Raw genomic sequence first — 26,579 nt, 5'->3', positions numbered from 1 at the left:
GGCACATAAAACATACCTCCATAAAATCAAAAAGATAGAAATTTTGCAGGCTACCTTTGCTGACCACAAGGCTCTGAAGTTAGATGTGAACTACAAAGGGACACAGAGAAAAAACTTTAACACCTGAAAATTAAACAGCCTCCTACTGAACAACCAGTGGGTCCGAGATGAAATCAAAGAAGAAATCAAAAATTTCCTGGAAACAAACGACAATGAAAACACAAACTATCAGAACCTATGGGATATAGCAAAAGTGGTACTGAGAGAAAAATTTATAGCTTTGCAAGCACACATCAGGAAGGAAGAAGGAGCATACATGAATAGCTTAATGACGCAGCTTATAGAATTAGAAAATAATCAACAAAAGAAACTAAAAATAGGGAGACAGAAGTAAATATCAAAGCTGAGAGCAGAAATCAATGAAATGGAAACCCGAAAAACATCCAAAAGATCAATGAAAGCAGAAGTTGGTTCTTTGAAAAAATAAACAAGATTGATAGACCATTGGCAAAACTCACAAAGCAAAACAGAGAGAGAAACTTGATAACACGTGTTAGAAATGAAAAGGGGGAGATCACTACAGATACTGCAGAGATTCAAAGGGTATTTAGAGAATACTTTGAGAAACTCTATGCCACTAAATATGAGAACCTGGACGAAATGGATAAATTTTTGAACTCATATAACCTTCCACGGTTGAATAAAGAAGATGTAGCATATCTAAACACCCCCATCACTGTTGAGGAAATTAAAACCGTAATCAAAAATTTGCCCAAAAACAAAAGCCCAGGCCCTTATGGATTCACGAATTAATTCTTTCAAACCTTTCAAGAGGAACTACTACCAATCCTAACCAGGCTCTTTTATGAAATCGAAAAAACAGGTAACACTTCCAAATAGCTTTTATGAAGCCAAAATCACCTTAATACCAAAACCAGATAGAGATGCTGCCAAAAAAGAAAATTACAGACCAATATCCCTGATGAACACAGATGCAAAGATCCTCAACAAAATCCTGGCGAACAGGATCCAGTGCCTCATCAAGAAGATCATTCACTTTGATCAAGTAAGTTTCATCCCAGGAATGCTAGGTTGGTTTAACATCCGTAAATCTATCAACATAATACACAACATAAACAACAAGAAAAATAAAAATCACATGGTCATATCAATAGATGCAGAAAAAGCATTTGATAAGGTTCAACACCATTCTTGATGAAAACTCTCAGCAAGATAGGAATAAAAGGAACCTTTCTCAATATAGTTAAAGCCATTACCAGAAGCCAGTGGCAAATATTATCCTCAATGGAGATAAACTAAAATCCTTCCCTCTAAATTCTGGTACAAGAAAAGGCTGTCCTCTCTCACCACTCCTATTCAACATAGTACTGGAATTACTGGCTAAAGTGATTAGGCAAGAAAAAGATATCAAGGGAATCCAGATAGAAAAGGAAGAAATCAAACTCTCACTGTTTGCAGATGACATGACACTCTACTTAGAAAACCCAAAGACTCTACCAAAAAGCTTCTAGAAATAATAGATTCATATAGCAAAGTGGCAGGCTACAAAATTAACACACAAAAATCAATGGCCTTTTTATACACTAATAATGATAGGGAAGAAATGGACATTAAGAGAACAATCCCAGTTGGTCCGAGGATTGTGTGTTATTGTTAAGCTGTTTAACATTGTCTCCTGCTCACGCCCAAACTTGACTAACTGGGAGTTTTGGCCCGGAGAGATAGCACAGCGGCGTTTGCCTTGCAAGTAGCCGATCCAGGACCAAAGGTGGTTGGTTCGAATCCCGGTGTCCCAAATGGTCCCCCGTGCCTGCCAGAAGCTATTTCTGAGCAGATAGCTAGGAGTAACCCCTGAGCAACGCTGGGTGTGGCACAAAAACAAAAATAAAAAAGAGAACAATCCCATTCACATTAGTGCCACACAAACTCAAATACCTTGGAGTCAACCTGACTAAAGATGTGAAGGATCTATACAAAGAAAACTATAAAACACTGCTCCAAGAAATAAGAGAGGACATAGGGGCTGGGCGGTGGCGCTAAAGGTAAGGTGCCTGCCTGCCTGCGCTAGCCTGGGACGGACCATGGTTCGATCCCCCGGTGTCCCATATGGTCCCCCAAGCCAGGAGCGACTTCTGAGCGCATAGCCAGGAGTAACCCCTGAACGTCACCGGGTGTGGCCCAAAAACCAAAAAAAAAAAAAAAAAAAGAAATAAGAGAGGACATGCAGAAATGGAAACACATACCTTGCTCATGGATTGGCAGGATCAACATCATTAAAATGGCAATACTTCCAATAGCATTGTACAGATTTAGCGCGATTCCTCTAAAGATACCCATGACATTCTTCAAAGAAGTGGATCAAACACTTCTGAAATTCATTTGGAACAATAAACAACCTCGAATAGCTAAAGCACTCCTTGGGAAAAGGAATACGGGAGGCATTACTTTCCCCAATTTTAAGCTGTATTACAAAGCAATAGTTATAAAAACAACATGCTATTGGAATAAAGACAGACCCTCAGATCAGTGGAATAGGCTTGAGTACTCAGAGAAGGTTCCTCAGACATATAACCACCTAGTTTTTGATAAAGGAGCAAGAAATCCTAAATGGAGCAAGGAAAGCCTATTCAACAAGTGGTGTTGGCACAACTGGTTAGCCACTTGCAAAAAAGTGAACTCAGACCCCCAGCTAACACCATTTACAAATGGATTAAATGGATTAAAGACCTTGATATCAGATCTAAAACTATAAGGTATATAGAACGACATGTAGGTGAAACACTCCAGGACATTGAGACTAAAGGCATTTTTAAGGAGGAGACAGCACTTTCCAAACAAGTGGAAGCAGAGATAAACAGGTGGGCCTATATTAAGCTGAAAAGCTTCTGCATCTCAAAGGAAATAGTGCCCAGAATACAAAGGCCACCCACTGAGTGGGAGAAATTATTCACCCAATACTCATCAGATAAAGGACTAATATCCAAATTTTACAAGGTACTGACAGAACTATACAAGAAAAAAAATCTAACTCCATCAAAAAATGGGGAGAAGAAATGAACAGACACTTTGAAAAAGAAGAAAGGCAAATGGCCAAAAGGCACATGAAAAGATGCTCAATATCACTAATCGTCAGGGAGATGCAAATCAAAACTACTATGAGGTACCACCTCACGCCACTGAGATTGGCACACATCACAAAAATGGAAAACAAGCAGTGTTGGCGATGATGTGGAGAGAAAGGAACTCTTTTTCACTGCTGGTGGGAATGCCATCTAGTACAACCTTTATGGAAAGCGATATGGAGATTCCTTCACAAACTGGAAATTGAGCTTCCATACAATCCAGCTATACCACTCCTAGGAATATACCCAAGGAACACAAAAATACAATACAAAAATTCCTTCCTTACACCTATATTCATTGCAGCACTATTTACAATAGCCAGACTCTGGAAACAACCAAGATGCCCTTCAACAGATGAGTGGCTAAAGAAACTGTGGTACGGGCCCGGAGAGATAGCACAGTGGCATTTGCCTTGCAAGTATCCGATCCAGATCCAAAGGTGGTTGGTTCGAATCCCGGTGTCCCATATGGTCCCCTGTGCCTGCCAGGAGCTATTTCTAAGCAGACAGCCAGGAGTAACCCCTGAGCACCGCCGGGTGTGACCCAAAAACAAAAAAGAAAGAAAGAAAGAAAGAAAGAAAGAAAGAAAGAAAGAAAGAAAGAAAGAAAGAAAGAAAGAAAGAAAAAGAAAGAAAGAAAGAAAGAAGAAATGAAAGAAAGAAAGAAAGAGAAGAAAGAAAGAAAGAAAGCAAAGAAAGAAAGAAAGAAAGAAAGAAAGAAAGAAAGAAACTGTGGTACATATACACAATGGAATACTATGCAGCCGTCAGGAGAGATGAAGTCATGAAAATTTTCCTATACATGGATGTACATGGAATCTATTATGCTGAGTGAAGTAAGTCAGAGGGAGAGAGAAAGATGCAGAATGGTTTCACTCATCTATGGGCTTTAAGAAAAATGAAAGACATTTTTAACAGTATCTCAGAGACAAGAGAGATGGGGGCTGGTAGGTGCAGCTCATGACATGAAGCTCATCACTTAGAGTGATGAGTGCAGTTGGAGAGATGACTACACTGAAAACTATCATAACAATGTGAATGAATGAGGGAAGTAGAAAGCCTGTCTCGAGTACAGGTGTGGGGGCGGGGAGGAGGGAGATCTGGGAAATTGGTGATGGGAATGTTGCACTGGTGAAGGGGGTGTTCTTTACATGACTGTAATCATACAACTATAATCATATTTGTAATCACAGTGTTTAAATAAAGATAATTATAAGAAAGAAAGAAAGAAAGAAAGAAAGAAAGAAAGAAAGAAAGAAAGAAAGAAAGAAAGAAAGAAAGAAAGAAAGAAAGAAAGAAAGAAAGAAAGAAAGAAAGAAAGAAAGAAAGAAAGAAAGAAAGAAAGAAAGAAAAAGAAAGAAGAAAGAAAGAAAAAGAAAGAAGAAAGAAAGAAAGAAAAAGAAAGAAAGAAGAAAGAAAGAAAGAAAGAAAGAAAGAAAGAAAGAAAGAAAGAAAGAAAGAAAGAAAGAAAGAAAGAAAGAAAGAAAGAAAGAAAGAAAGAAAGAAAGAAAGAGAGAGAAAGAGAGAAAGAGAGAAAGAGAGAAAGAGAGAAAAAGAAAAGAAACTCATTCTCCAGGTACCTATTTTCAGAATCTATTTTTTTTTTTTCAAGTTTTTAACACTTTAATCCATCTGCCAACCTGATTCCCCAGCCTGGCCAGCCAGGGGCCATCCCCTGAAGGAGATGCACCTCACCTAATGTCATGATGAGGATTCTGCAGAATCTATTTTAAAAGAAGAGTGCTTAGACTCTAGAGCAATCAGATCTTAGGCCAAAGAGCAGCAGATTCTAGACTCAGACCTATTTTTTGTTTTGTTTTGTTTTGTATTGTTTTGTTGTTTTTTGGGTCACACCCGGCAGCGCTCAGGGGTTACTCCTGGCTCTGTGCTCAGAAATCGACCCTGGCAAGCACTGGGGAACATATGGATGCCGGGATTCAAACCACCATCCTTCTTCATGCAAGGCAAACACCCTACCTCCATGCTATCTCTCTGGCCCCATTAGACCTACATTTTTTTTTTTTTTTTTTTTTTTTTTTACAAACATGTGCTCCTGCTCCTCCACTGCATCCCTATGAAGGCATCTTGGGCCTCCTTTTGTGAATCTAAAAACTGGATGGAGAAAAAAACCTCTTGATCTAAGATCCTTCTTTTTTTTTTTTTTTTTTTTCTGGTTTGTCAGCACTCAGGGTTCCTCCTGGCTCTATGCTCAGAAATTACTCCTGGCAGGCTCAGAGGACCATATGGGATGCCGTGATTTGAACCACCGTCCTTCTCTATGCAAGGCAAACACCCTACTGCTGTGCTATCTCTCTGGCCCCTTTACTTTGTTATTTTTAACTATTGGGGGGAAAAAAAGAGAACAAGACTGGCTCAAGAATTTCTGTAGGGGGCCGGAGAGATAGCACAGTGGTAGGGCGTTTGCCTTGCAAGTAACCTATCCAGGATGGACAATGGTTCAATTCATCATTATAAAGAACCACAGGGGTAGCTGAAGGACCTGGAGAAAGGGAGGCTGTTTAATGCTCAGGAGCACTTTGCCAGCTAAACTACACAAGCAGCTGCCACTTCTCCAGTTCCCAGGGCCACCAGCCAGCAACCTGGTACCCTTATGGTGCCCATAAGGAGTCTGAGGATGCATGGAGAGAACTCCTTGGCTGCAGCACTCAGAGGAGTAGCTAAAAGGCTGCTCCAAGATCTTACTGGAAGCTTTGGCTGGAGAAACAATGTGCAAGTTTGTGTGAGGACTAGAAGCCTGTACTTGGGACCAGCAAAGGGAGAACTCAAAGACTCCTGCAGCTTCATGCTCACTTCCACCGTTTACTCTGTTCTAATGACCAAAGTCAAACATTGGTCCTTTGCAGAACTTCATAGATTATAAATAGCAAGATTTCCCCATCCATGTTTTTATAAGAACATTTTGTGGAAGTATAATATATAGAGGAAAATGCACAAGTCCTACACAGTGAATTTTCTCAAGGTGAATGTACTCAGAAGCCAATACCCAAATGGTGCAACATAGCATTAGTCCCACTAGGATTTTCCAGCTGTTCCCTTCCAGTCATTGCTAAGCCAAACAGGATTCCCTGTCCTATTCTCTTTTTTTTTCCCCTGCCCCCGATTTTCTTCATCATAAACTGGTCTTTTTCTTTTCTTTCTTTCTTTCTTTTTCTTTCTTTCTTTCTTTCTTCCTTCCTTTCTTTCTTTCTTTCTTTCTTTCTTTCTTCTTTCTTTCTCTCTCTCTCTCTTTCTTCTTTCTTTCTTTCTTTCTTTCTCGCTCTCTTTCTTCTTTCTTTCTTTCTCTCTCTCTCTTTCTTTCTTTCTCTCTCTCTTTCTTTCTTTCTCTCTCTCTTTCTTTCTTTCTCTTCCTTCCTTCCTTCCTTCCTTCCTTCCTTTCTTTCACTTTCTTTCTTCCTTCCTTCCTTTTTATCCTTCCTTCCTCTTTTCTTTCCTTTCTTCTACCTTCTTTCTTCCCCGTCTCAATTTTCTAGAAATACCACATTTCTTCAAAGAAAATAATCTCTGAAGAAAAGAAGTAAAATAAAAGTTATATTAAGAAAAAAAAAACAAAAACAAAAAAGAGGGCCCGGAAAGATAGCACAGTGGTGTTTGCCTTGTAAGCAGTCAATCTAGGACCTAAGGTGGTTGGTTCGAATCCCGATGTCCCATATGGTCCCCCGTGCCTGCCAAGAGCTATTCCTGAGCAGACAGCCAGGAGTAACCCCTGAGCACCGCTGGGTGTGGCCCAAAAACAAACAAACAAAAAAAAAACCCAAAAACCAAAAACCAAAAAAAAAGAAAAAAAAAGAAAAAAGTTATATTAAGAGAAACATGGAGGGGGCTGGAGAGATGGCATGGAGGTAAGGCGTTTGCCTTTCATGCAGGAGGTCATCGGTTCGAATCCCGGTGCCCCATATGGTCCCCTGTGCCTGCCAGGAGCAATTTCTGAGCCTGGAGCCAGGAATAACCCCTGAGCACTGCCAGGTGTGACCCAAAAACCAAAAAAAAAAAAAAAAAAAGAGAAACATGGAGTTAGGGGGAGCAGTGAGGAATAAAGAGAGAAAGAAAAACAAACATGGACTTCATAGAGGAAAAGCTAAGGGTACACCTCTCAAGTTGAAACACAAGTGATTCCCCAGGATGGAGAATACGCCTTTGATGTTTTTAGATTTTAAATAAACCAAGTCATTCATCAAGTCACTGAATGGATCCTTTCATGACTGGCATCTTTCACTCACTATTGTAAGATTTATCTATATTACTATTTAACATTTCAGTGTAAGTATATATCATAATATAGTTCTCACAATATATTTATTAATTAATTTATTTTTTTTTTCGTTTTTGGGTCACACACGGCAGCGCTCAGGGGTTACTCCTGGCTCCATGCTCAGAAATCGCCCCTGGCAGGCACAGGGGACCATATGGGATGCCGGGATTCGAACCACCGTCCTTCTACATGAAAGGCAAACACCTTACCTCCATGCTATCTCTTCAGCCTATTAATTTTTTTTCTTAATAGGTGCCATGTCCAGTTCTTTAAGAGTGAGAGAAGCCAGAGATATCCCTTGCAATGTTATGTCTGATAGTGCTTTGTCCTGGTATTTGGGAGAGATGGCTAGGCAGTAAGGGGATCAAACTGGGCACATGTCATCTTTCTTTTTTTTTTTTTTTTTCGTTTTGGGGCCACACCCGGCGGTGCTCAGGGGTTACTCCTGGCTATCTGCTCAGAAATAGCCCCTGGCAGGTACGGGGGACCATATGACGCCGGGATTCGAACCTACCACCTTAGGTCCTGGGTTGGCTGCTTGCAAGACAAACACCACTGTGCTATATCTCCGGGCCACATGTCATCTTTAGCTATCTCCCTCCATGCTTCATCCTCAAACAGTGATGGATATTTGAGCAGTTTCCAGTCATGACATGTAGCAAATAAAAGAGTGAGAATATGGGGCCAGAGCAGTGGTGCTAGCAGTAAGGCATCTGCCTTGCAAGTGCTAACCTAGGATGAACCAAGATTCGATCCCCGGCATCCCATATGGTCGCCCAAGCCAGGGGGGATTTCTGAGTGCATAGCCAGGAGTAGCCCCTAAGTGTCACCAAGTGTGGCCCAAAAACCAAAAAAAAAAAAAAAAAAAAGTAAGAATATGCTCAGTTTTGTTCATTCCTGTTTACTGCAGCACAGCCCCACCCCTCACCAGTTTTAAAAGGATATTCATAGTGCATACAAAAGCCCTGGGTGGATTCTTGGAGAAACCAGAGTCACAACTGTTTTAGAGAAGATGAAGAAGGGACAGTCAAACAACTTTGTCCTATAGCCTCCCAATGGCTCTTTTACTCCAAGTCACCCAAGTTCCCCATGACTATATGACCTACCTCAAATTCTTTGCATCCTGTCATCTCTATCCACTGTGCTCAATGTCACTTCTCTAAACACAACTGTACTTTATTTGTCTACCTGCTGGACTTGGATTGGATCCTGGTTTTTTGTTTTTCTGGTTTTTGGGTCACACTCAGGAGTGCTCGGGTTATTCCAGGCTCTATGCTCAGAAATCGCTCCTGGCAGGCTCAGGGGACCATATGGGATGCTGGGACTCGAACCACTGTCCATCTGCATGCAAGGCAAATGCCCTACCTCCATGCTATCTCTCTGGCCCCTGGATCCTGGTTCTTTTGTATATTCATTCAACCATGTAACAACACTAAAAATTATAAACCTTGATTAAACTGTTTAGGGTTTGGAATTGGAGGAACGATACACCCTAACTTCACAGAGTTAACGTTTTAGTCAGAAGTAGATAATAATGAAGAGTAAGCTAGTGGTGGGGGCCGGAGCAATAGTTCAATGGGTAGGGAGTTTGCCTTGCATGTGGTCGACCCTGGTTCAATCCCCAACATCCCATAAGGTCCGTCCTACCCACCCTGAGTTCACCAGGAGTAATTCCTGAGCACTGCCCTGCCAGATGAGGCCTGAAAACCAAACAAACAAAAAAAGAACGGGGTGAGAGAGAAGTTGTTATTTTATAATGGGTGATCTGAAAGGAATGCAATGCAGACAAGGTGTAGATTCTGCTATTTGTTTTTTGGTTTGGAAGCCACACCCAGAGGTGCTACTTAGAGGGGGTTACTTTTAGCTCAGTGATCAGATGTTTCACCTGGCAGTGGGACTGAATAGTGCTGGGGATCAAATCCGAGGGATCCAGCATGAGAAGCATGTCCTCCAGTCTATTGAGCTATCTCTCCAGCCTCAAAGATTGTTTCCAGTGGTCCTTCTAGCAATGATGTTGGAAACCAAGGTTATTAAAGGAAAGACAGGTCCTCAGCAAAACAGCCCAAGCAAGAAAGGACAGTGAGTTAGACTGCAGCAAATGTAGTGACAGGGATAAGAAGTTCTGCATACAACAATACTCCAAAAGTAGGATTGACAAGATGTACTGCTGGTTGGCTGGAGAATATTAATAGGGAGCGAGAGTTGTCTTGTTGCCTATTTTGCATATACGGCAGAAGATCAGGTACTGAGGCCAAGGTCTTGTGGATTGAATAGGTGGGTTTCTTTTCTAGTGACAGGCAGCCAAACCTTTTAATTTTTTTTTCCCATGGAGAGTGGGTGTTGTTAGCATGGTGCTAGGACCTCATGCGTGCATGGTGAGGGTTCTATAGCTGACCAATGTCCTAGTTCCTAGGCAAAACTTTTGTGACAAGTCTGCTTTTTCTGTTTCAGAGTTAGTATGATGTCAGTAATAAGACAAATCAATGGAGTCCAACACCAGTACCAGTTTTGTCACTCACTTACCAGTAGTGTGTCCTCAAATTACATCATCCCTCCAAATCTCAGTTTCCTCTTTTGGAAAACTGAGATGGTGAGAGGACCTTCATCACAGGGCTGCTGGGAATACTGAAAGAGTGTACACAAATAGGGCATGGCCTGACATAAAAGGCAATACCAAATCAGGGTTTAGGAAATAGCTATGTCAAACTAGATCACAGTTAAAATAAGCAGATAGGGGTCTGGAGAAATATTATAATAAGTATAGATACTTGCCTTGCTAGCAGCTGATCCAGGCCAATCAGATACCCTATATTGTATACCAAACACAAACAGGAGTGATCTTTGAGTATAAAGAGCCAGGAGTAAACCCTAAGCACCATCAGGTGTGTCCCCAAAACAAAATCAAGACAAACAAAAAATCCAAACAGACACAAGGCTACAGAGTAAGGGTTATCTTTATTTGGATTGCAAAGTATAAATATGAACCAGGTTTGAAAATACAGGTGGTAACAATTCAAAAACGTCCAGAAAGATCTATGACAGTGTATGTATCTTCGCATTGGGGGGGGGGGTGTGAATACATTTACACATAAAAGCCTTCCCTTTCCCTCACCTCCAACTTATTCTGTAGCAATTGATAGTTATTATTCACCAAGAAAAGTCAGCTTCAGTGTTTCCTGTTCCTCCTCAGCCTTGCTCTTTGCTAATTAACACCTTCTTTAGAGAACCCTCCGCTGCACTGACTCCTGCAGGGAGTAGCACCAGAAAAGCGGCAGGAGTAAGAGAAATGTCTAGACACACAAAAAAAAAAAAAAAAAAATGGAGAGGAAGGCTGCAGGCCCAATCTCTCCCAAGGTTTGGCTAGAAAAGGACCCAGGGCAATACTGATAAGTCACACTTTGACACCAGCACCTTGGCTTTCAAAACACAAATAGTACACTAGACCACCTAGGCGAGGCTGTAGTCCAACTCACAGAGTGGATCAGACCAAGTGAACTCCTACATCCTGCCTATACAGAACTCCCCCTATGTCACTCTGACCATGGAAGATTTTCAGAAACACGGAAAAACGACAGAAGGGCATAGAGCCACCAGAGATTCATGACTCTGAGCCAGAAGGGGTGAAGGAGGATGAGGGATGGGGGGGCCAGGACATTGCCAAAGTAACAGTGGAGGCACTTGAAATATTATTGTTAGATTGTTAAAAACTCAATAAATTAACATACATAGAATAAAATAAATATATAATTTAAGAGGCATTTTACAAACAAATAAACAAACAAACATAGTTGTTATTTTTTTTTTCATCTGGGTAGAAATCCCCAAATTCAGAGTTCTCTGGCTTGTGGTATTTCACAGTTAGCTCATCAAATCCAAAGCTGGCGGGTCCAAATGGCATATCCCTTGGTAGCTACTTCAGTACAATGGCTTCTCACTCTGTTGTGGTCTTCCAAACCACCTTTCTTTTCTTCTTCCTCTTCTCATCTTTTTCAGTCCACGATCCTGGAGCATATGGAATTTAACTGGCATTTTAATCCAGATGACAAGTGTTTATACAAACTTATGGGGAGACAGAGGAAAATGTGGGGTTTGGTGGAGGGGAATCAGAAGGGCACAAAAGTCTCTCATTTTTGCTTTCTCCTGACCCAGCTCTCACTGGGCATGTTTTTGTTTGGCACTAGATGGCTCTGGCATTTTGGCAGTTATGGGAGGCCCAGCCTAACTAGCAAGAGAGGTCTTCATGGCTGGGGAAAAAATTCCTTCCTCTCTACGGAGTCTGTAGTCAACCTGTGTCTTCTCAGAAGTAGCTGTCCTCAGCCAACTCTTTATACACAAAGGAAGGCATGGAAAGCCCAGTCCACTCTTCAGAGACCTGAAGAGTCCTCAGCTTCAGGGTTGCTCCTCAAGCCCATGTTCTCCCTTGAACACATATCTTGCTTGCTTGTCTCTATGTTTCTTTGCTTGCTTATTTCCAATCTGGAGAAGCCTGTGTTTTCTCTTGAACACACACTTCTTTCTTACTCTTCCTTCACATCTTTCTAAATAAGTTTCAATAAAAACTACCTTGCTCCACCTAAAAAAAAGAAGTCTTCAGTTCCAACTTGAAAAGGTAGAAAGAGTGTTTGGAAAGAGGTGGGAAGGAGCAAGGTGCAGCTGGGAGAAACTGTCCTCTCCGGCATCTTTCTCTAGCAACTTTCACTGGAAGTGAAGATGAAGCACCGTCAATCTCTTAAAAACAATTCAGCAGCCGGACCTAGACTACATCAGGGCATCTCTGTCAGCCCCTCAGTCTAGAGATGATTTCAGCATGTCTTGAAACAGATCCAGGAAAGATAATGATGGTCCCACCCAGCCAAGGGTGGACCATTTCCTTGAGCACAGGTGTCTCTCAGTGAGAAGTGGTCATGCCTAACTTCACTTTCTCTTCATTTTCCACATCATAACCTCCTCTCCTGTGGTACCTGATGAGGGAGATAGGAAGATTTGTGAATAAATCCTGCCTGTGACCTATAACAGGTTCTTAAAAAAATAGAAGTTAAATTCAGTCATATGGTTTCCTCCACTACTTAGAAAGCTGGGTGAATAAGGCAGCCTAACAGGCCCAAGTGTCTTGAGAGTCTGTCTCTAACAGCAGGTTACAATATATTAAGAACTTGGGAGGCCAGAGAGATAGCACAGTGGTAGGGGGTTTGCCTTGCATGCAGCCAACACAGAACAGACGATGGTTCGAATCCCGGCATCCCATATGGTCCCCTGTGCCTGCCAGGAGCGATTTCTTTTTTTTCTTTTTTTTTTTTTTTTTTTTTTTTTTTTTTTGGTTTTTGGGCCACACCCGGTAACGCTCAGGGGTTACTCCTGGCTATGCGCTCAGAAGTCGCTCCTGGCTTGGGGGACCATATGGGACGCCGGGGGATCGAACCGCGGTCCGTCTCCTAGGCTAGTGCAGGTAAGGCAGGCACCTTACCTCCAGCGCCACCGCCCGGCCCCAAGGAGCAATTTCTGAGCAAAGAGCCAGGAGTAACCCTGAGCGCTGCCGGGTGTGACCCCCCCCAAAAAAAATAATAAAAAGGGGGGCCGGAGAGATAGCATGGAGGTAAGGCGTTTACCTTTCATGCAGGAGGTCATCGGTTCGAATCCCGGCATCCCATATGGTCCCCCGTGCCTGCCAGGAGCAATTTCTGAGCACGGAGCCAGGAAAAACCCCTGAGCACTGCCGGGTGTGACCCAAAAACCACACAAAAAAAATAAATAATAATAAAAAGGAACTTGGGTCAGAGAGACATTTGAGCTAAGATGCTTGTTTTGCTTTGCATGCGGCTGACCCTGGTTCTATCTCTGACGTTTCATATGGTTTCCCAAGCAGTACCAGGAGTCTACCCTAAATACAGAGGCAGGAGTAGGGCCAAACCCAAAGCAAACAAACATTAACGTTATCTCATTGACACATTCCTCTTGATATCCTTATGATATAGGTGAATAAAGATTTAAACACTGAAAATACTTGACACTTGCAACAAATGAACAGCACTATTTAAAAACCAAATAGAGAAAGTATTTGGAAGAGAAGATCAATACTCCCACCTAGAATATAATTTGAAAGCCTGATCAGGGTGAGGAGGTGGCCTGTGTGGTAGAGCATTTTCTTGCATGTGCAAGGCTTTGGGTCCTATCCCCAGCTCATGCCCTCCCCCAGTTCCAACAGGAGCACAAGCAAGTAGAACAGTAGAAACAACCAACCAAGTAAACAAACCTTATTAGAGGCTCAAATGCCCAGACTTCGAAAACTTTACCAAGAACACCATCATCTCCTGACAGGGAGATGGCACTATGGGAGACGGCCCAGGGTTGGGAGAAGGCACTGTGGGAACAGAGAGCTCCACAGTGGGGCTGTGAGAAAAAGATCTTCTGTGGCCTGGGAAGTTTGATCCTCAGTCCCGGATAATGGACTCGGGCTATTGTTCTGACTGAGAAACCCATTCAGACTGAAGAACTAAACCCAGGAATGTCAAACAGACCCCTAGGCAAGATGTAGGGACAAGTGACCCAGGAGAAAGAGGAATGGTAGAAATAGATCTGCAGAGATCCCCCAACATACCTAAACATGAGCAGTCCCACGATGACAAGCAGACAGACGGACGACAGCACCACAGCCACCACGGCCAAGATGGTTGTGTGGTCATACGAATATAAGGGATTCTCCACTGGGAGTGACAGTCCATGACAACGTTCTCCGTGGTAACCAAGGTGGCAGCTGGTTTGAGAGAGAATAAAGAGGAGATGAGGTTAGGGGTCTGGCAATAGGTCGTCAATGTTGAGTCATTTCTCACTCCAGCCTTCAGCTGTAGATCTCCCTACCCAAGATTCAAATTGCCCTCCATCATACTTTAGTTGAAGACACAAAACCACTCAGCAGGGTTGGAGAAATAGTACAGGAGTACGGTATTTGCCTGCACTCTACCTAGTTCAATACCCAGTACCCCATACTGTCCCCCAAGCCCTGCCAGAAGGGATCCCTAAGCATAAAATAAACCCGTAGCACTCACTACCAGAAATGGCCCAAAACTCAAAAAGAAAAGAAAAGCCCCTCAGAAGGTTCTGCAGCCTTCTTCCTTCAAGCCATGCCTCCATGCTTTCCTCTTTTCCATTCTTAGTCCTTCTCTGGCCTATGATGCAGGGAAAAAAGCAAGAGAGGATGGCAAGGTCTCAGCTAGATGTGTTTCACGTGTGCTTGATGTGTAACATGTGTTAGACCTTCTGACTAAGCTCGTTGAGAGGACAGGGCACAAGGTCTAGCAGGCTGAGTTGACAGGATTGAGTATCATTCCCTCTAGCAAGGCCCCTCAACACTGTGACCAGAAATAAACCAGCCATCCCCATCAATGCTTCTAGCGTCTGTCCCTCCCTGCCACTGCCCTGCCTATTAATAGGTCTGTTGCTTTGCCAGGAGTCATTTTTCTCAAGTTCTCTCCATTTAACTCCCCCTTCCCCCATGGTGCAGAGCCCAGCTAGTAAGCTTCACTCAGAACCTTTGGTCTCTGAACTCTGGGGCCTCTTTATCACAGGCCGAAGCTGAAGTCAGATAACATCTGCCAGAGCATGGAAGAATGTCAGAAACAACCCTTTGGCCCTTCTCATTCAATAAATAAATCAGATGGAAGATGCCTCTTCTAACACAAAGCACTTCCTGCAAGCTCTTCGGAAAACTCGGAAGCAAGGTGCTTACAGTTGAACAACATATACATATCCCTTCCTTTATCTGAGTCCCTCATAGACCCTTTGATGTAGGCAGGACCATCCCCCTCACCCACATTACAGACAAGCAGAGTTGTTTTCAAGTTTATAAGCAGGGAAGAAACATGGATACAGAGAGTCTGACACTCTGCTCAGTGGATGATGGTGGGACAGATCCCTGCAGGTTCCCTAATAGTTTGCCCCCAGTCAGGGGTGCGGAGGTGCTCATAGCCAGGTGACTCTTGCCCCTCTAGCTTCACCAAGAGCCTAGGGGCCTTCAATTGAGAGCTTCACCAGGTCAGGGAAGGAGCTGGATGCTGGCATTGAAACAAGAACTCAGGGAAATGTCTATACCTGACCAGACCTGACTGTGTAGAAAGGCCAGACCTTCCTAGCCACTCTGAGAAACACCAGCACCTCTGCTGGCTGCTCTGGGAAATACCACATGCACAGCAGGCACAGTCCTAGTCCAGACACCCCATGCACCTGTCCCATTGACCAGAGGTTAGGGGTGAGAAAAACTGCCCACGTTTCGCCTCTCAGGAGCCTCCCTAGAAAACCCTGTGAATTTAATGTTCCTAAGACACTATCCTTGTCAAGTAACTCAACAAAGGTTCAAAACACCACTGTAGACAGGAGCAGTCCTAGTTTACAGACTGATTTCTTGACCGTGGTTAAAGGACAGAATAAGTGATTTGCCAAAAGTTGCAGGACCAGAGGGAGCCGAATCAAGACTAGCAACCCAGGGCTGGAGCAATAGTACAGTGGATAGGTTGTCTTGCATGCAGCTGACTTAGGTTCATTCTCCAGCATCCCATATGGTCCCCAGAGTCTCTCTAGGACTGATTCCTGAGTGCAGAGTCAGGAGTAACCCTAAAATAAATGACTAACAACCAATCTTGGTGTGCCAAATTTATGATTTGTTCTATACTGAATGAAATGGGAAAACATATCTGGGGCCAGAGCTTAATTGGTAGGCTCTGGGTTCAATTTCTGGGACCACACAGTTCCCTGAATATTCCTGAATGTGACCCCTATAAAAATATTTTTGAGGGGTCTTAGCGATAGCACAGCGGTATGGCATTTATCTTGCACGTGACCAACCTGGAACGGACCCTGGTTAGATTCCTGGCATCCCATATGTCCCCTGAGCCTGGCAGAAGCAATTTCTGAGTGCAGAGCCAGGAGTAATCCCTGAACAATGCCACGTGTGGCCCAAAAAACAAAAACAAATTTTTTTTCTTTTAAAAAAACCAACAAACAGGGCCAGAGAGATAGGTCAACAGTTTTAGAACATGTTTTGTATGTGGAAAGCTTGAGTTCCCAGGACTACAGGGTATCCTAAGTACACAGCTGGGGATATTCCCCAAACACCACAAGGTATGATCCCCCCTGTCAAAAAAAGAAGCCAACAGATCTATAATTTTGATGGGCTCCTTACATTGTTTTCTGACTATATTATTATATCAACAATTATAGGGGCCGGGCGGTGGCGCTAGAGATAAGGTGCCTGCCTTGCCTGCGCTAGCCTAGGACAGACCTCGGTTCGATCCCCCGGCGTCCCATATGGGTCCCCCAAGCCAGGAGCGATCTGAGCGCATAGCCAGGAGTAACCCCTGAGCGTCACCGGGTGTGGCCCAAAAACCAAATAAAAACAACCCAATTATAACAAATTAAATATATAATTAATATATAAAAATTATAATGATTCACATATTTTATCATCTTAAATAACAATGACAAGCATTAAATGCTTACTATGAGCCAAGTACTCTGTTGAATTGCTTTATAGAGATAATTTCATTGAATCTTCAAAATATCAATAAAAACTAGAGAGATAGTATGGAGGCTAAAGCACTTGCCTTTGCATTTGGTTTCATGCTAGGGATGGAACTCACACATGCAAAGCCTGTGCTCTGCCTCTGAGTCATATCCAGGCCCTCTCCCCACAGTAACAATAAACACACTGGACTTAAACTGCTAATGGTTAAGGTGCCCAGGGTGGCACAGAAACAGAGAGATAGAGCCAAGATTCCACCCAGCAGAGACTGAATGGCTTCAAAAACTTTTCTCCTGGTGGGGGAGGGAAGCTGAAGTTGATCCTGTTTTTCACTTGTAGCCCATCATTCAAACCTCTCAGGTAGTTACTCAGATGATAGAAATAAAGTTTGCCCTCAGAGTCCTGCAATTCAGTTACATAATCCCTCCACCTCCACCCTGAGTCAAAAGGATAATAATGTAAACATCCTAATATTACCCCTTCTCTTCCCTCTCCAGACTCTGATTTCCCCAGGGAAGGAGAGAGAGATGAGGACATTCCTAGCATCCCAGGACTTGGGGGCAAGATCGTGTGTCTTGCCTGGAACCAGATCCATCAAATGGGGACACGTTCCCCTAATGTGTCTGTGACCCAATTCTCAGCATTACTTACAACCAGATCACAGACAAATGCATCAAAATCCCCCAGACAGCTTCTAAACTGGGTTTCTCTGCTCCCACCCTAGGAGGTAGAGGCCACCATTGGATGGTGGGGGCTCTGAAAACAGGAGCTCTAGACTGGTCCTGCAACTATTTCTAGCCAAGCAGTCTCATGCAAGGTACTTCCATCTTCCTGCGCTTTGGTACTCTCAAGCAAAGCACAGGAACAAGAAATGTTCCTCTTAGTAGAGCACTGTGAGGATTCCAGAAGACAACAGAGACAAAAGCTCATAATCTAAAGCCTAGCCCCACCTACATTAGAGCCATTACATAACCCACTGCCAGCGGGCACTGCGCTTCTTCTGAGGATCAGGACACCAAAGGAGCCCAAGAGAAAGGAGTTGGCTCTACTTCTTGGCATCTGGGCACTGTCGACAAGTGGCCTTTCTCTTTGTCAGCTCAGAAGCCTCCTTAATCCAGCTGCCCCTATATTTCCTGCAATCACGAGAAACTTTGTGGCCAATTTCTTGGGGCAGCTGCCAGTCACAAACCCCAGGAAACTTCTCTTTGAGGGCCAATATTTGGCTGGTGACACAAAAGGGTTTTCCTGCGGACGGTGGCTGCAGAGGGTGGTTAAGGAAGCCAGCAAGCCCTGAACTCACCGAGGCAGCCCTGACACACCCTGGTTGGCGGTTCCTGGGGCTAAAGGCATGAGGCCACAAAGGGCTACAGAGATGGATGCCCAGATGTCTCATCCCTCCCAAACCAGGACCTCTGTATTTCTTGCTGTCTCCAGCTTTGTGTAAAAGACCTGAAGGCAGGAGGGAGCCCAACCAGACAGAGTTCAGGCCCCTAAAAGTCTGCCAAGGAGCAGACAGTGTCTAATGCCACATCCACAGGCTGCTAAAAGCCTTACGAGCTGTCCAGACTAATAGCCACCTTCTCTAAAATATTGTTCACGCCCTTAGTCCAGGGAGGAAAAAAGGACCCGCTGCTGCATAAGAGCCTGGAAAGTTGATAGTTTGAACACTAGGCCCATGTCAGTTTCCATTTCCTTCTCATCATCTCAGGCAAATCACCCACTTCCAGCTCCAATTTCTTCCTCTTTCAAGTCAAGAGAGCAAGGTCTGCAGGTCCAGCAGAGGGCAACTGAGAATCTCAGGGCTCAGCTTCATCTCCATATTCCAGAGAATGTGTGCTATGAATGTGCAAATGAAGCTATTGTACAAATTTAAGACAGACATTCCTGCCCTGCCCCAAGACTTAAGAAGGATAACAGAGGGTCTCTATGTCATTCTTAAGCAATACTGCCCACTAACAATGACGGGGGTGTTCTAGAAGGAATTGGTAAGTGATCCTGGCTATCCACTTACCTATTACAGGGAAGTTGTGCTACAAAGCTCTGATGAGGAAAACAAAGGTTTAAAAAAGGGGCTGGAGCAATAGCAGAGTGGTAGGGTATTTGCCTTGCATGCAGCCAACCCAGGTTCATTCCCTGGCATCCGGTCCCCCAAGCCTGCCAGGAGCAATTTGAGTGCAGAGCCAGGAGTAATCTCTGAGCACTGCCAGATGTGACCCAAGAATAAAAAAATTTTAAAAAGGTTTAAAAAGCCAAGGGATCAGGGCCGGGAAAGTGGCGCTAGAGGTAAGCTTGCCTTGTCAAGCGCTAGCGTAGGACAGACCGCAGTTCGATCCCCCAGTGTTCCATATGGTCCTCCCAAGCCAGGGGCAATTTCTGAGCGCATAGCCAGGAGTAACCCCTGAGTGTCAAACGGGTGTGGCCCAAAAACCAAAACCAAAAACAAAAACAAAAAAAGCCAAGGGATCGTTTAGAGAAAGGTGAGTAAACTGATGATGATAGAATTATGTGCATGATGGGGCCCGGAGTGATAGCACAACAGTAGGTCATTGCCCTGCATGCGGTTGACCGCGATTTGATCCCTCAGTGTTCCATATGGTCCCCAAAGCCAGGATTTCTGAGTGCATAGCTAGCAGTAACCCCTGAGCATCACCAGGGTGTGACCCCCCCAAAAAGAATTATGTGCATGGAAAGCATTATTGATAGTATCAAATATCAATCAACAAAATAATGTAATAAGGAAAAGCCAAGGGCTGGGCTGAAGCGATAGTACAGCAAGATAGGATGCACATGGTCAACTCAAGTTTGATCCCCAGGATCCCAAATGATCACCAAGCCATATGATCATCAGCCAGGAGTGATACTGAGCTTAGAACTAGGAATAACCCTTAAGTACTGCTGGGTGTGGCCCCCCCCCACACACACACACACAAAAACACCAATAGATCTGTCCCAAACACATGAGAATCAGGATTCACCCACCAAACTCTAGCCTCATCCACAGCCTCCTGGGCCACAGAGCCCACAGCCCCATAAGGACCTCACTCAGGTCCAGTGGAAGACCAGATATTTTCAACCTGACATGGGTGTCAGCATTAGCACACTGGCAACATTATGCTTTCCAGAAGGCAGGGAGTGCCTTCATCCCTGAGGAAGTTGCCAAGGCTTCTGTTGGGCTTGGCCTGGCAGAACAGCTGGGAACCCACAACCCTGCCACCCACATCCCGGCTGAGGGAAAGGGTGGTGCTGCCTGATCGGGGGCTGAGGCCTGCTGGTCAGGTTCCATTTCCTGTTAATCTTGCACAAGGGCAGTGTCCTCACCCCAATGACCAAAGGCCAATGACCTTTCGTCCCCCATTTTCTGAAACTTTCCAGAAGGAGGAAAAAGGGAAGAGAGACTTCACTGTTCTCCAGAAATAAAAGCTCATGGGAAAAGAGTTGGGGTTTCCCTGAGGGTGAGGGGTGCAGGAATGATTCAGTGAGGAGATAATAGCCTCAGGTGCAATCAAGAGGCACTTTTTGTTTGTCCCCTTAAGGAAGGTAGATTTCAGGCCAAAGCCATAGCACAATGCATAAGGAGCTTGCCCTGAAAGTACCCTGACACTGCCAGGAGTGATTCCTGAGTTCAGAGCCAGGAGTAAGCCCTGAGCACCACTGAGTGTGTGACCCAGAAGCAAAAAAAGGAGGCAGCTTTCAAAAGAACACTGGTACTTTCCTTTCTAATAAGAGAGGAGTAGGTCAAATAAGTCTAGGACCCTCTGCCTTAGATTAACCTGCATGTGCTCTCTCAGTGCACACACTACTGAAGAGCATAAGATGCCCCTCACACCTGCCACATGTACTCCCTGCGCCCAGAAAGCCCACTGAAGGTTCCCAGCTGGCCTCTCCCACCTGGAGTAGGCTGAAGGCTGGAACAAAGGTTCTGCTTAGGTTGCAGCTCTCCCAGACACTTGTTCATATCTGGACAAGCAGGAAATATCCCTAAGGATGAAAGTGTCACAAACCCACCCACAGGAAATGACATCCTGGGGGGGGGGCGCAGCCCCTTCGGATGACTAAAAATATTTCCCCTGCTCCCAACTTCCGTGCAGAGGTTGAGAAGAAACTGGGTGGCATTATTAACAGGAAGAATAGTGCTAACGAACAATAGCACGTGGATGCTGGAGTCTTGAGGAGTCAGCGCTGGGGAAGGGGCACTTACATGCAAGATGGGGCCCGAAGCTCCTTCACATATTTGCATTCACCATGGATGCAGAAGTCCTTGTATTTTCGAAGACATGGATCTCTCTTCTTCCCCAGCCCCTTGCCTTTCTTCTTTTTTTTCCCACGCTCCTCCTTGCTCGGTGTAGCCAGAGCTTGTGGTTTGGAGGAGAAGGCAGCTGTAGGGAAAAGTGTGGTTAAAGTCTGACTGTCCCAGAAGGAAGACTCACATAAGCATCTGGATGCAATGTGCCAGTGTGGATTCTGGGACTGAACCTGAACTCAGGGGCAGAGGAACTCCCAAAGGCTGATGAAAGACTGCATAGAACATAAGGATCACAGGAGGAAACACAATCTGACGCTAAAGGTATTCTCAAGGAAAACATTTCACAAGCTCAGTTTAATAGTCTAATCCCAAGGCTGGGGTGATATTATATGGGGAGGGCTCTTGCCTTGCATGAAGCTCATTCAAATTCGATCCCTTGCATCCCACATAGCCTGCCAGGAGTGACCCCTGAACTCAGAGCCAGGAGTAGGCACTGCTGAGTGTGGCAGAAAAAAAAAAAAAAAAAAGAACAAGAACAAGAACAAAACAACAACAAAAATAGCCTAATTCCAAGAACACTGTCTTCTTTCGAGTAACTGCAGCTCGTCAGGCCGATCCTACAGCATCACCCCCTCTCCCCCGTCCATCACCATCTCCTACTTCCCCTCGCCCACTTGATTCTATTTTGGCTTTAAATCAGCTTCATTTCCTGATGCTACACTCAGTGACCCACTTGCAGGAAGACAGTGTCAGAGATAAAAATTACTTCTAGAGAAGGTGCCTGGAGGTTGGTTTGGTTTTTTTTTTTCTTCCTTTCTTTCTTCTTCCTTTTTCTTTTCTTTCTTTCTTTAAATCAGGGAAGGAAAAGCTCTTAAAATAAGAATAGTGCTTTGCATATTTGAAAGTGTCAAAGAGAGGAAATTCAAAGATCTCATCACAAGGTTGGAAAATGTGATGTGTTGGAAAAAAACAAAAAAGAATAAAAAAAAGAAAGAAAGAAAATGTGATGTGTTACTATGTATGTCCATTCATACTAACCAAACTCACTGCTCATATCCTTTCATGGTATTTAGTGACTATCATGAATTTATATAGTGAATCATTACTGTTGCAGACCTGAAACTCATATAATATTCTGTCAATTGACCTCAGTAAAAAAAAATATAGGGTGCCGATGGCATCTCTGGGAAACCAGTGTATCTCAGCCAGAGCTGTCAAATTCAGAGAAATAACCATCCTGGCTAGAGCTTTGCTTCTCTGACTTTGAGTACAAAACTGACCCTGCTTTGTAAAAGAACAAGTAAGCCATATCCATATCCTCTGCTATCCTGTTTAGAGCTCTCCAGAATAGGGAGTACAGTGTGCACAAGGTAGAGAATTGAAAACCAAGGAGGAAGGAAATTAGAAGGGTTCAGAAGGAACTGGAACAATTGCAACTCCCCCAATTCTTTCCATACTTCAAAGGGGGGAAAAAACAATCTCACACATTTAGCCTGGACAGACCATGGGTGACACCCATCAGCCCAAGGAGCTGGCCTCAGTTCCCTCCAGCCCTGTTCCCAGCAGGAAAGAAGTGTCCACTGCCTCTGGCTTAAGCCCCATGGCTGGCAGAAGGCAGGCAAATGACTGGAGACCAAGAAACCTCACATAGGATGGAAGTGACTCAAAGAATATCATCCCTTTTCACTTTCAGATAAAAAATTGAGATCTTCTAGGGCTGAAGCCAGTGGGTAGGGTGGTTCCTTTGTACATGGTGGACCAAGGCTCAATCCCTGGCACCATATATGGTCCCCCAAGCCCACCATGAGTGATTCTTCAGCACAGAGCCAGGAGACACCTTTATGTACAGCTGGGTGTGGCCCAAAAATAAAAACAAAAAGAAAGACTTGATGCCCCCCCACAGACAGAGTTGAAGTCAGGGAGATAGTTCAAAGGGCTAGTGCACAAGCTTTGCATGCCAGAGACTCACGTTTAATTTACAGCACTATGTGACCCCTTAAGCACTATTAGGAGTGATCCCTGAGCAATGAGCCAAGAGTAGCTCCTGAGCACCACGGGGTGTGGCCCAAAATCTAAACTAAGCAAAACAAAAGGCAAAGTTGCTTGAACAAGATCAGTCAGATCTGGAGCTAAAAACCACTCGTCTCTAGACCAGTGCTTCTCATATAGTGGGGCGTGCCCCCAGGGGGACGCAAAACTCTCTCTGTAAAGGGGGGCCACATTTGACCTCAGCAAACACTGTCCTAATAAGCTACGCCCCGTGTTTATGTCTCTGTATGTCTCTGGAGCTGAGAGTTGCTGTGTCCTGCTTCAAACCTCGCTTCGAAAAACTATGCATTGCAAAATGTGCTCATTGTAGCCATTAATCCAGACATCACCTCTGATTAAAAATAAGCTCGAATTATTTTATGTATTTTTGTTTTGCAGGTTAAAGTTTTTTTTTAATAAAGATACTATTTACAGTCACACACAGGGGGCACGGAAAATGTTTTTTTCTTCCTAGGGGGACATGACAGAAAATAATTGAGAAGCACTGCTCTAGACTCTACATCCAGTGCAATATTTCCCCTAAGCCACACTGCCTCTCACACTGCATCTCTTCCCTGACAGGTCTAATGCACCTGGGAGACAATAACAGGCTCTGAAGTCAGCTGTATGCTCCAATTTCAGCCATGTGATCTTGGGCATGTTGCTCAAACTCTCTGAACCCTGGATTTCTCAGTAAAACATGGAGAGTAAGAGATTCTGTTTCAGAGTGGTGTTATAAAGATTAAATGAACCACGATAACATGGCAAGTGCTTAGAACACAGTCAGCATGTAAAAACTGTCAGCGTTATTTATTTTAGATGATAGGATGTCCAGACCCAAAAAAGAGTCCTCATGCTGCAAAGCCAAGAGGAGAAAACATTGACAGATGCCAAGAGTTCCAAGTCCCAGCTTCCTGAAAGCAAAAGCCCCAGAGAAACCTGGTAGCCAGAGTGTAGTAAAACTCAAGCAGGCAACCCTGAGCCAACCGAGAGGGAGAGATTGACAGGGTGACAGCCAGGCTCTTGCCCGAACAGCCAGGATCCTGTCCGGAAGAACGGTGAGTCAGGTCTGCAGAGGTATGGGGAGCAGCCATGTCGGAAGGGAGTGAGTCACAGCCCAGCTCTGCCCAGCCTAGGAGGAGCTGGCCAGGGGAATCCAGGTTGTCAGTCTCTGAGTGTCCCACACACAGCTTTGGGCTTTGGCATAGGGCCCTGGTTCATGCCAAGCAGGGAGAGTGCCTAAGGGGAAAAGTCTCTCTCTCTAGGAGAATTCCCCCAGAGTTTCTAGAATCAGGAGGATTGCTCCAGTCACGCAGGACTCAGTCCCTGCTCCACCAGAAAGGACCAGCACAGGTGGGATCGTAACAAGAGTAGAGCGAGTAGGAAGTCTGCCTTTCATGCGCCAATGAGGGTCGATCCCTGGCATCCCATATGATCCCCCAAGCTTGCCAGGAGCAATTCCTGTGTGCAGAAACAGGAGTAACCCCTGAAAACCACCAGGTGTGGCCCAAAAACCAAAAGAAAAAAATAGAATCAGCACAGGTGAGTGGGGTGCAGGGAAGCCAGTGGTGCAAGTGGCCCTGGACTCTGCCCTGGACTGGACTCAGCCTTGGTCACATCTACTGCTTGAAGGATCCCACGAGACCTCCTGGCCAGGGTGTTTCTTCTAGGTGAGTCTCCATGCATGTCTACATGGCGCTCACCCTGTACTGCCTCCCCAAGACCCTCCGGCCTCCCTAGGAGGCAAGAAAGAGCTTTCCGTGCCCTCTGTGAGATGAAAGAGACCTAGATGCTCTGCAGCCAAGTGCCTGGCATCTCTACGTACCTACTTCACACACAAGAGTCCTTCCATGTGAGAATGAGGACTTGCCTCAGTTTTTACATAGTAATTCAAGGAATGGGGTAGAAAAGATAGAGGAAGAGTTAAGGGCCTGCCTTGCACACGAGAGACCTGAGTTTGAAAACTGGATACGGGAAATGATACCCAGAGCCCCACTGGGAGTGACTCCTATACACTCCTATATAAACCCAGCGTAAGCCCTGAATAGCCCAGCACCAAAAATGAACAACTCTAGGAAAACATCTCCACGCGTATCCCGTCACCCAGTATACCTGAGAGAGATGGAAGAACCCCAGATATTTTACTAGTCTCAATGTGCCAGCTACGGATCAACCCACCTTTGACACACACCCCAGGAGCAAAATAAAAAGTGGGGTCTGTATTTCAGGCGCCCCAGAAGACGGGTGAGGCCGCGCAGTTGTTGCTTGAAGTCCCATGAATACCTACACCCCACAGGTGTGCCCGAACAGCGGGAACTGGGCATCCAACTGCCCCCTCCCCTAGGGCCCAAGGATGGGTGCCCTCACACGCACCTTTGAAAAGGTCCAGGTCTGCTGCTTGCAGGTCCAGGACTTCTCGGCCTCGGCCGCCTCCCGCGGACAGCAGCTGGTCCGTGGATTCCGTGGGAGAGTCGGGGTGGCCGGTGCCAGCGGCCAGCCCTCGCCGGAGCCGCTCCAGGCTCTCTCCGGTCACCAACGCCGAGAGCACTGCGGGAGGGGATCAAGGCCGCATGAGACCCGCCCGCCCACCCACCCCCGGCTCCCCCAGCTCCCCAGCCCCGGCCCAGACCCCAGGCTGTCACGCACCGGCGCCGCCTGCCAGGGAGCGCGGGCCCTGCAGCCACCACCTTCCCCCGCGCCCCCAACCCGACTCCCGCCGCCCCGGCCGCCTTGGGCGCTCACCTGCCGCCAGGACGAGCTTCAGCATCACCGACGGCAGCAGCAGCTTCATGGTCCCGGCGCTGGGTGCCGAGGCAGCGAGCACTTCGGAGGCGGCGGCAGCCACGGGGCGCTGACACCGGCGCCGGGGCGGGGAGAGCGAGCGCACGGCCTCGGGGTGCAAGGCTGGCGGAGACGAGCGCGGAGCTCACGGCCGCCGAGCGTCCCCCGGCGCCCTGGTGGGTCGGTCAGTCCGTCCGCGAGAGCACCCGCGCCCGATCAGGCCGGCCAGCCGCGTGCCGCGCTCAGCTCCCTCGATCCACTGAGCGCTCCGGGCGCTCGGCCGGGGAATAAGGGCTCCGCCGAGGCTCCGCCCCACCCCGCGCCGCCCTCGGGAGAGTGGGAGGCGGGGCTCACATTTTTTGGGGGTAGGCCAGAGCTGGCGCGGCCTGGTGGTGCCCCGGTTTGCTGGCCAGCAGGTGGCTGGGATCGGGTCCTACCTTTCCCCACCAAAACGTTGGAACTGCTGCGCCACAGCTCTGGGACCTCTCTGCCCTTGGACACTCCTCTCCCAGGGCTCATGCCCCTGGCTATCCCTGCTCCCCAAATCTCCATTCCCATCTTCTGCGTTTCCAGAGTAAATAATAATCAAGTTGTTATTGAAAA

General features: G+C 45.6%; 1 protein-coding gene across 1 annotated transcript; it reads right to left on the bottom strand.

Moving 5' to 3' along the window:
- Positions 1–10,349: 10,349 nt before the first annotated feature.
- On the bottom strand, positions 10,350–26,129 carry HBEGF (heparin binding EGF like growth factor). The gene is made up of 5 exons (XM_049786035.1): positions 25,938–26,129; positions 25,569–25,742; positions 21,123–21,300; positions 14,009–14,164; positions 10,350–12,374 (listed from the first exon to the last, which is right to left on the bottom strand). Exons 1-5 carry the CDS (start codon positions 25,984–25,986, stop codon positions 12,302–12,304), a joined length of 630 nt encoding a protein of 209 aa, XP_049641992.1. The 5' UTR covers positions 25,987–26,129; the 3' UTR covers positions 10,350–12,301.
- Positions 26,130–26,579: the final 450 nt, after the last annotated feature.

This window comes from Suncus etruscus, chromosome 14, assembly GCF_024139225.1.
Source record: "Suncus etruscus isolate mSunEtr1 chromosome 14, mSunEtr1.pri.cur, whole genome shotgun sequence".
Taxonomy (NCBI): Eukaryota; Metazoa; Chordata; class Mammalia; order Eulipotyphla; family Soricidae; genus Suncus; species Suncus etruscus.
Note: the sequence above shows the minus strand (reverse complement) of the source record. Positions and strands in the feature narration are given on the sequence as shown.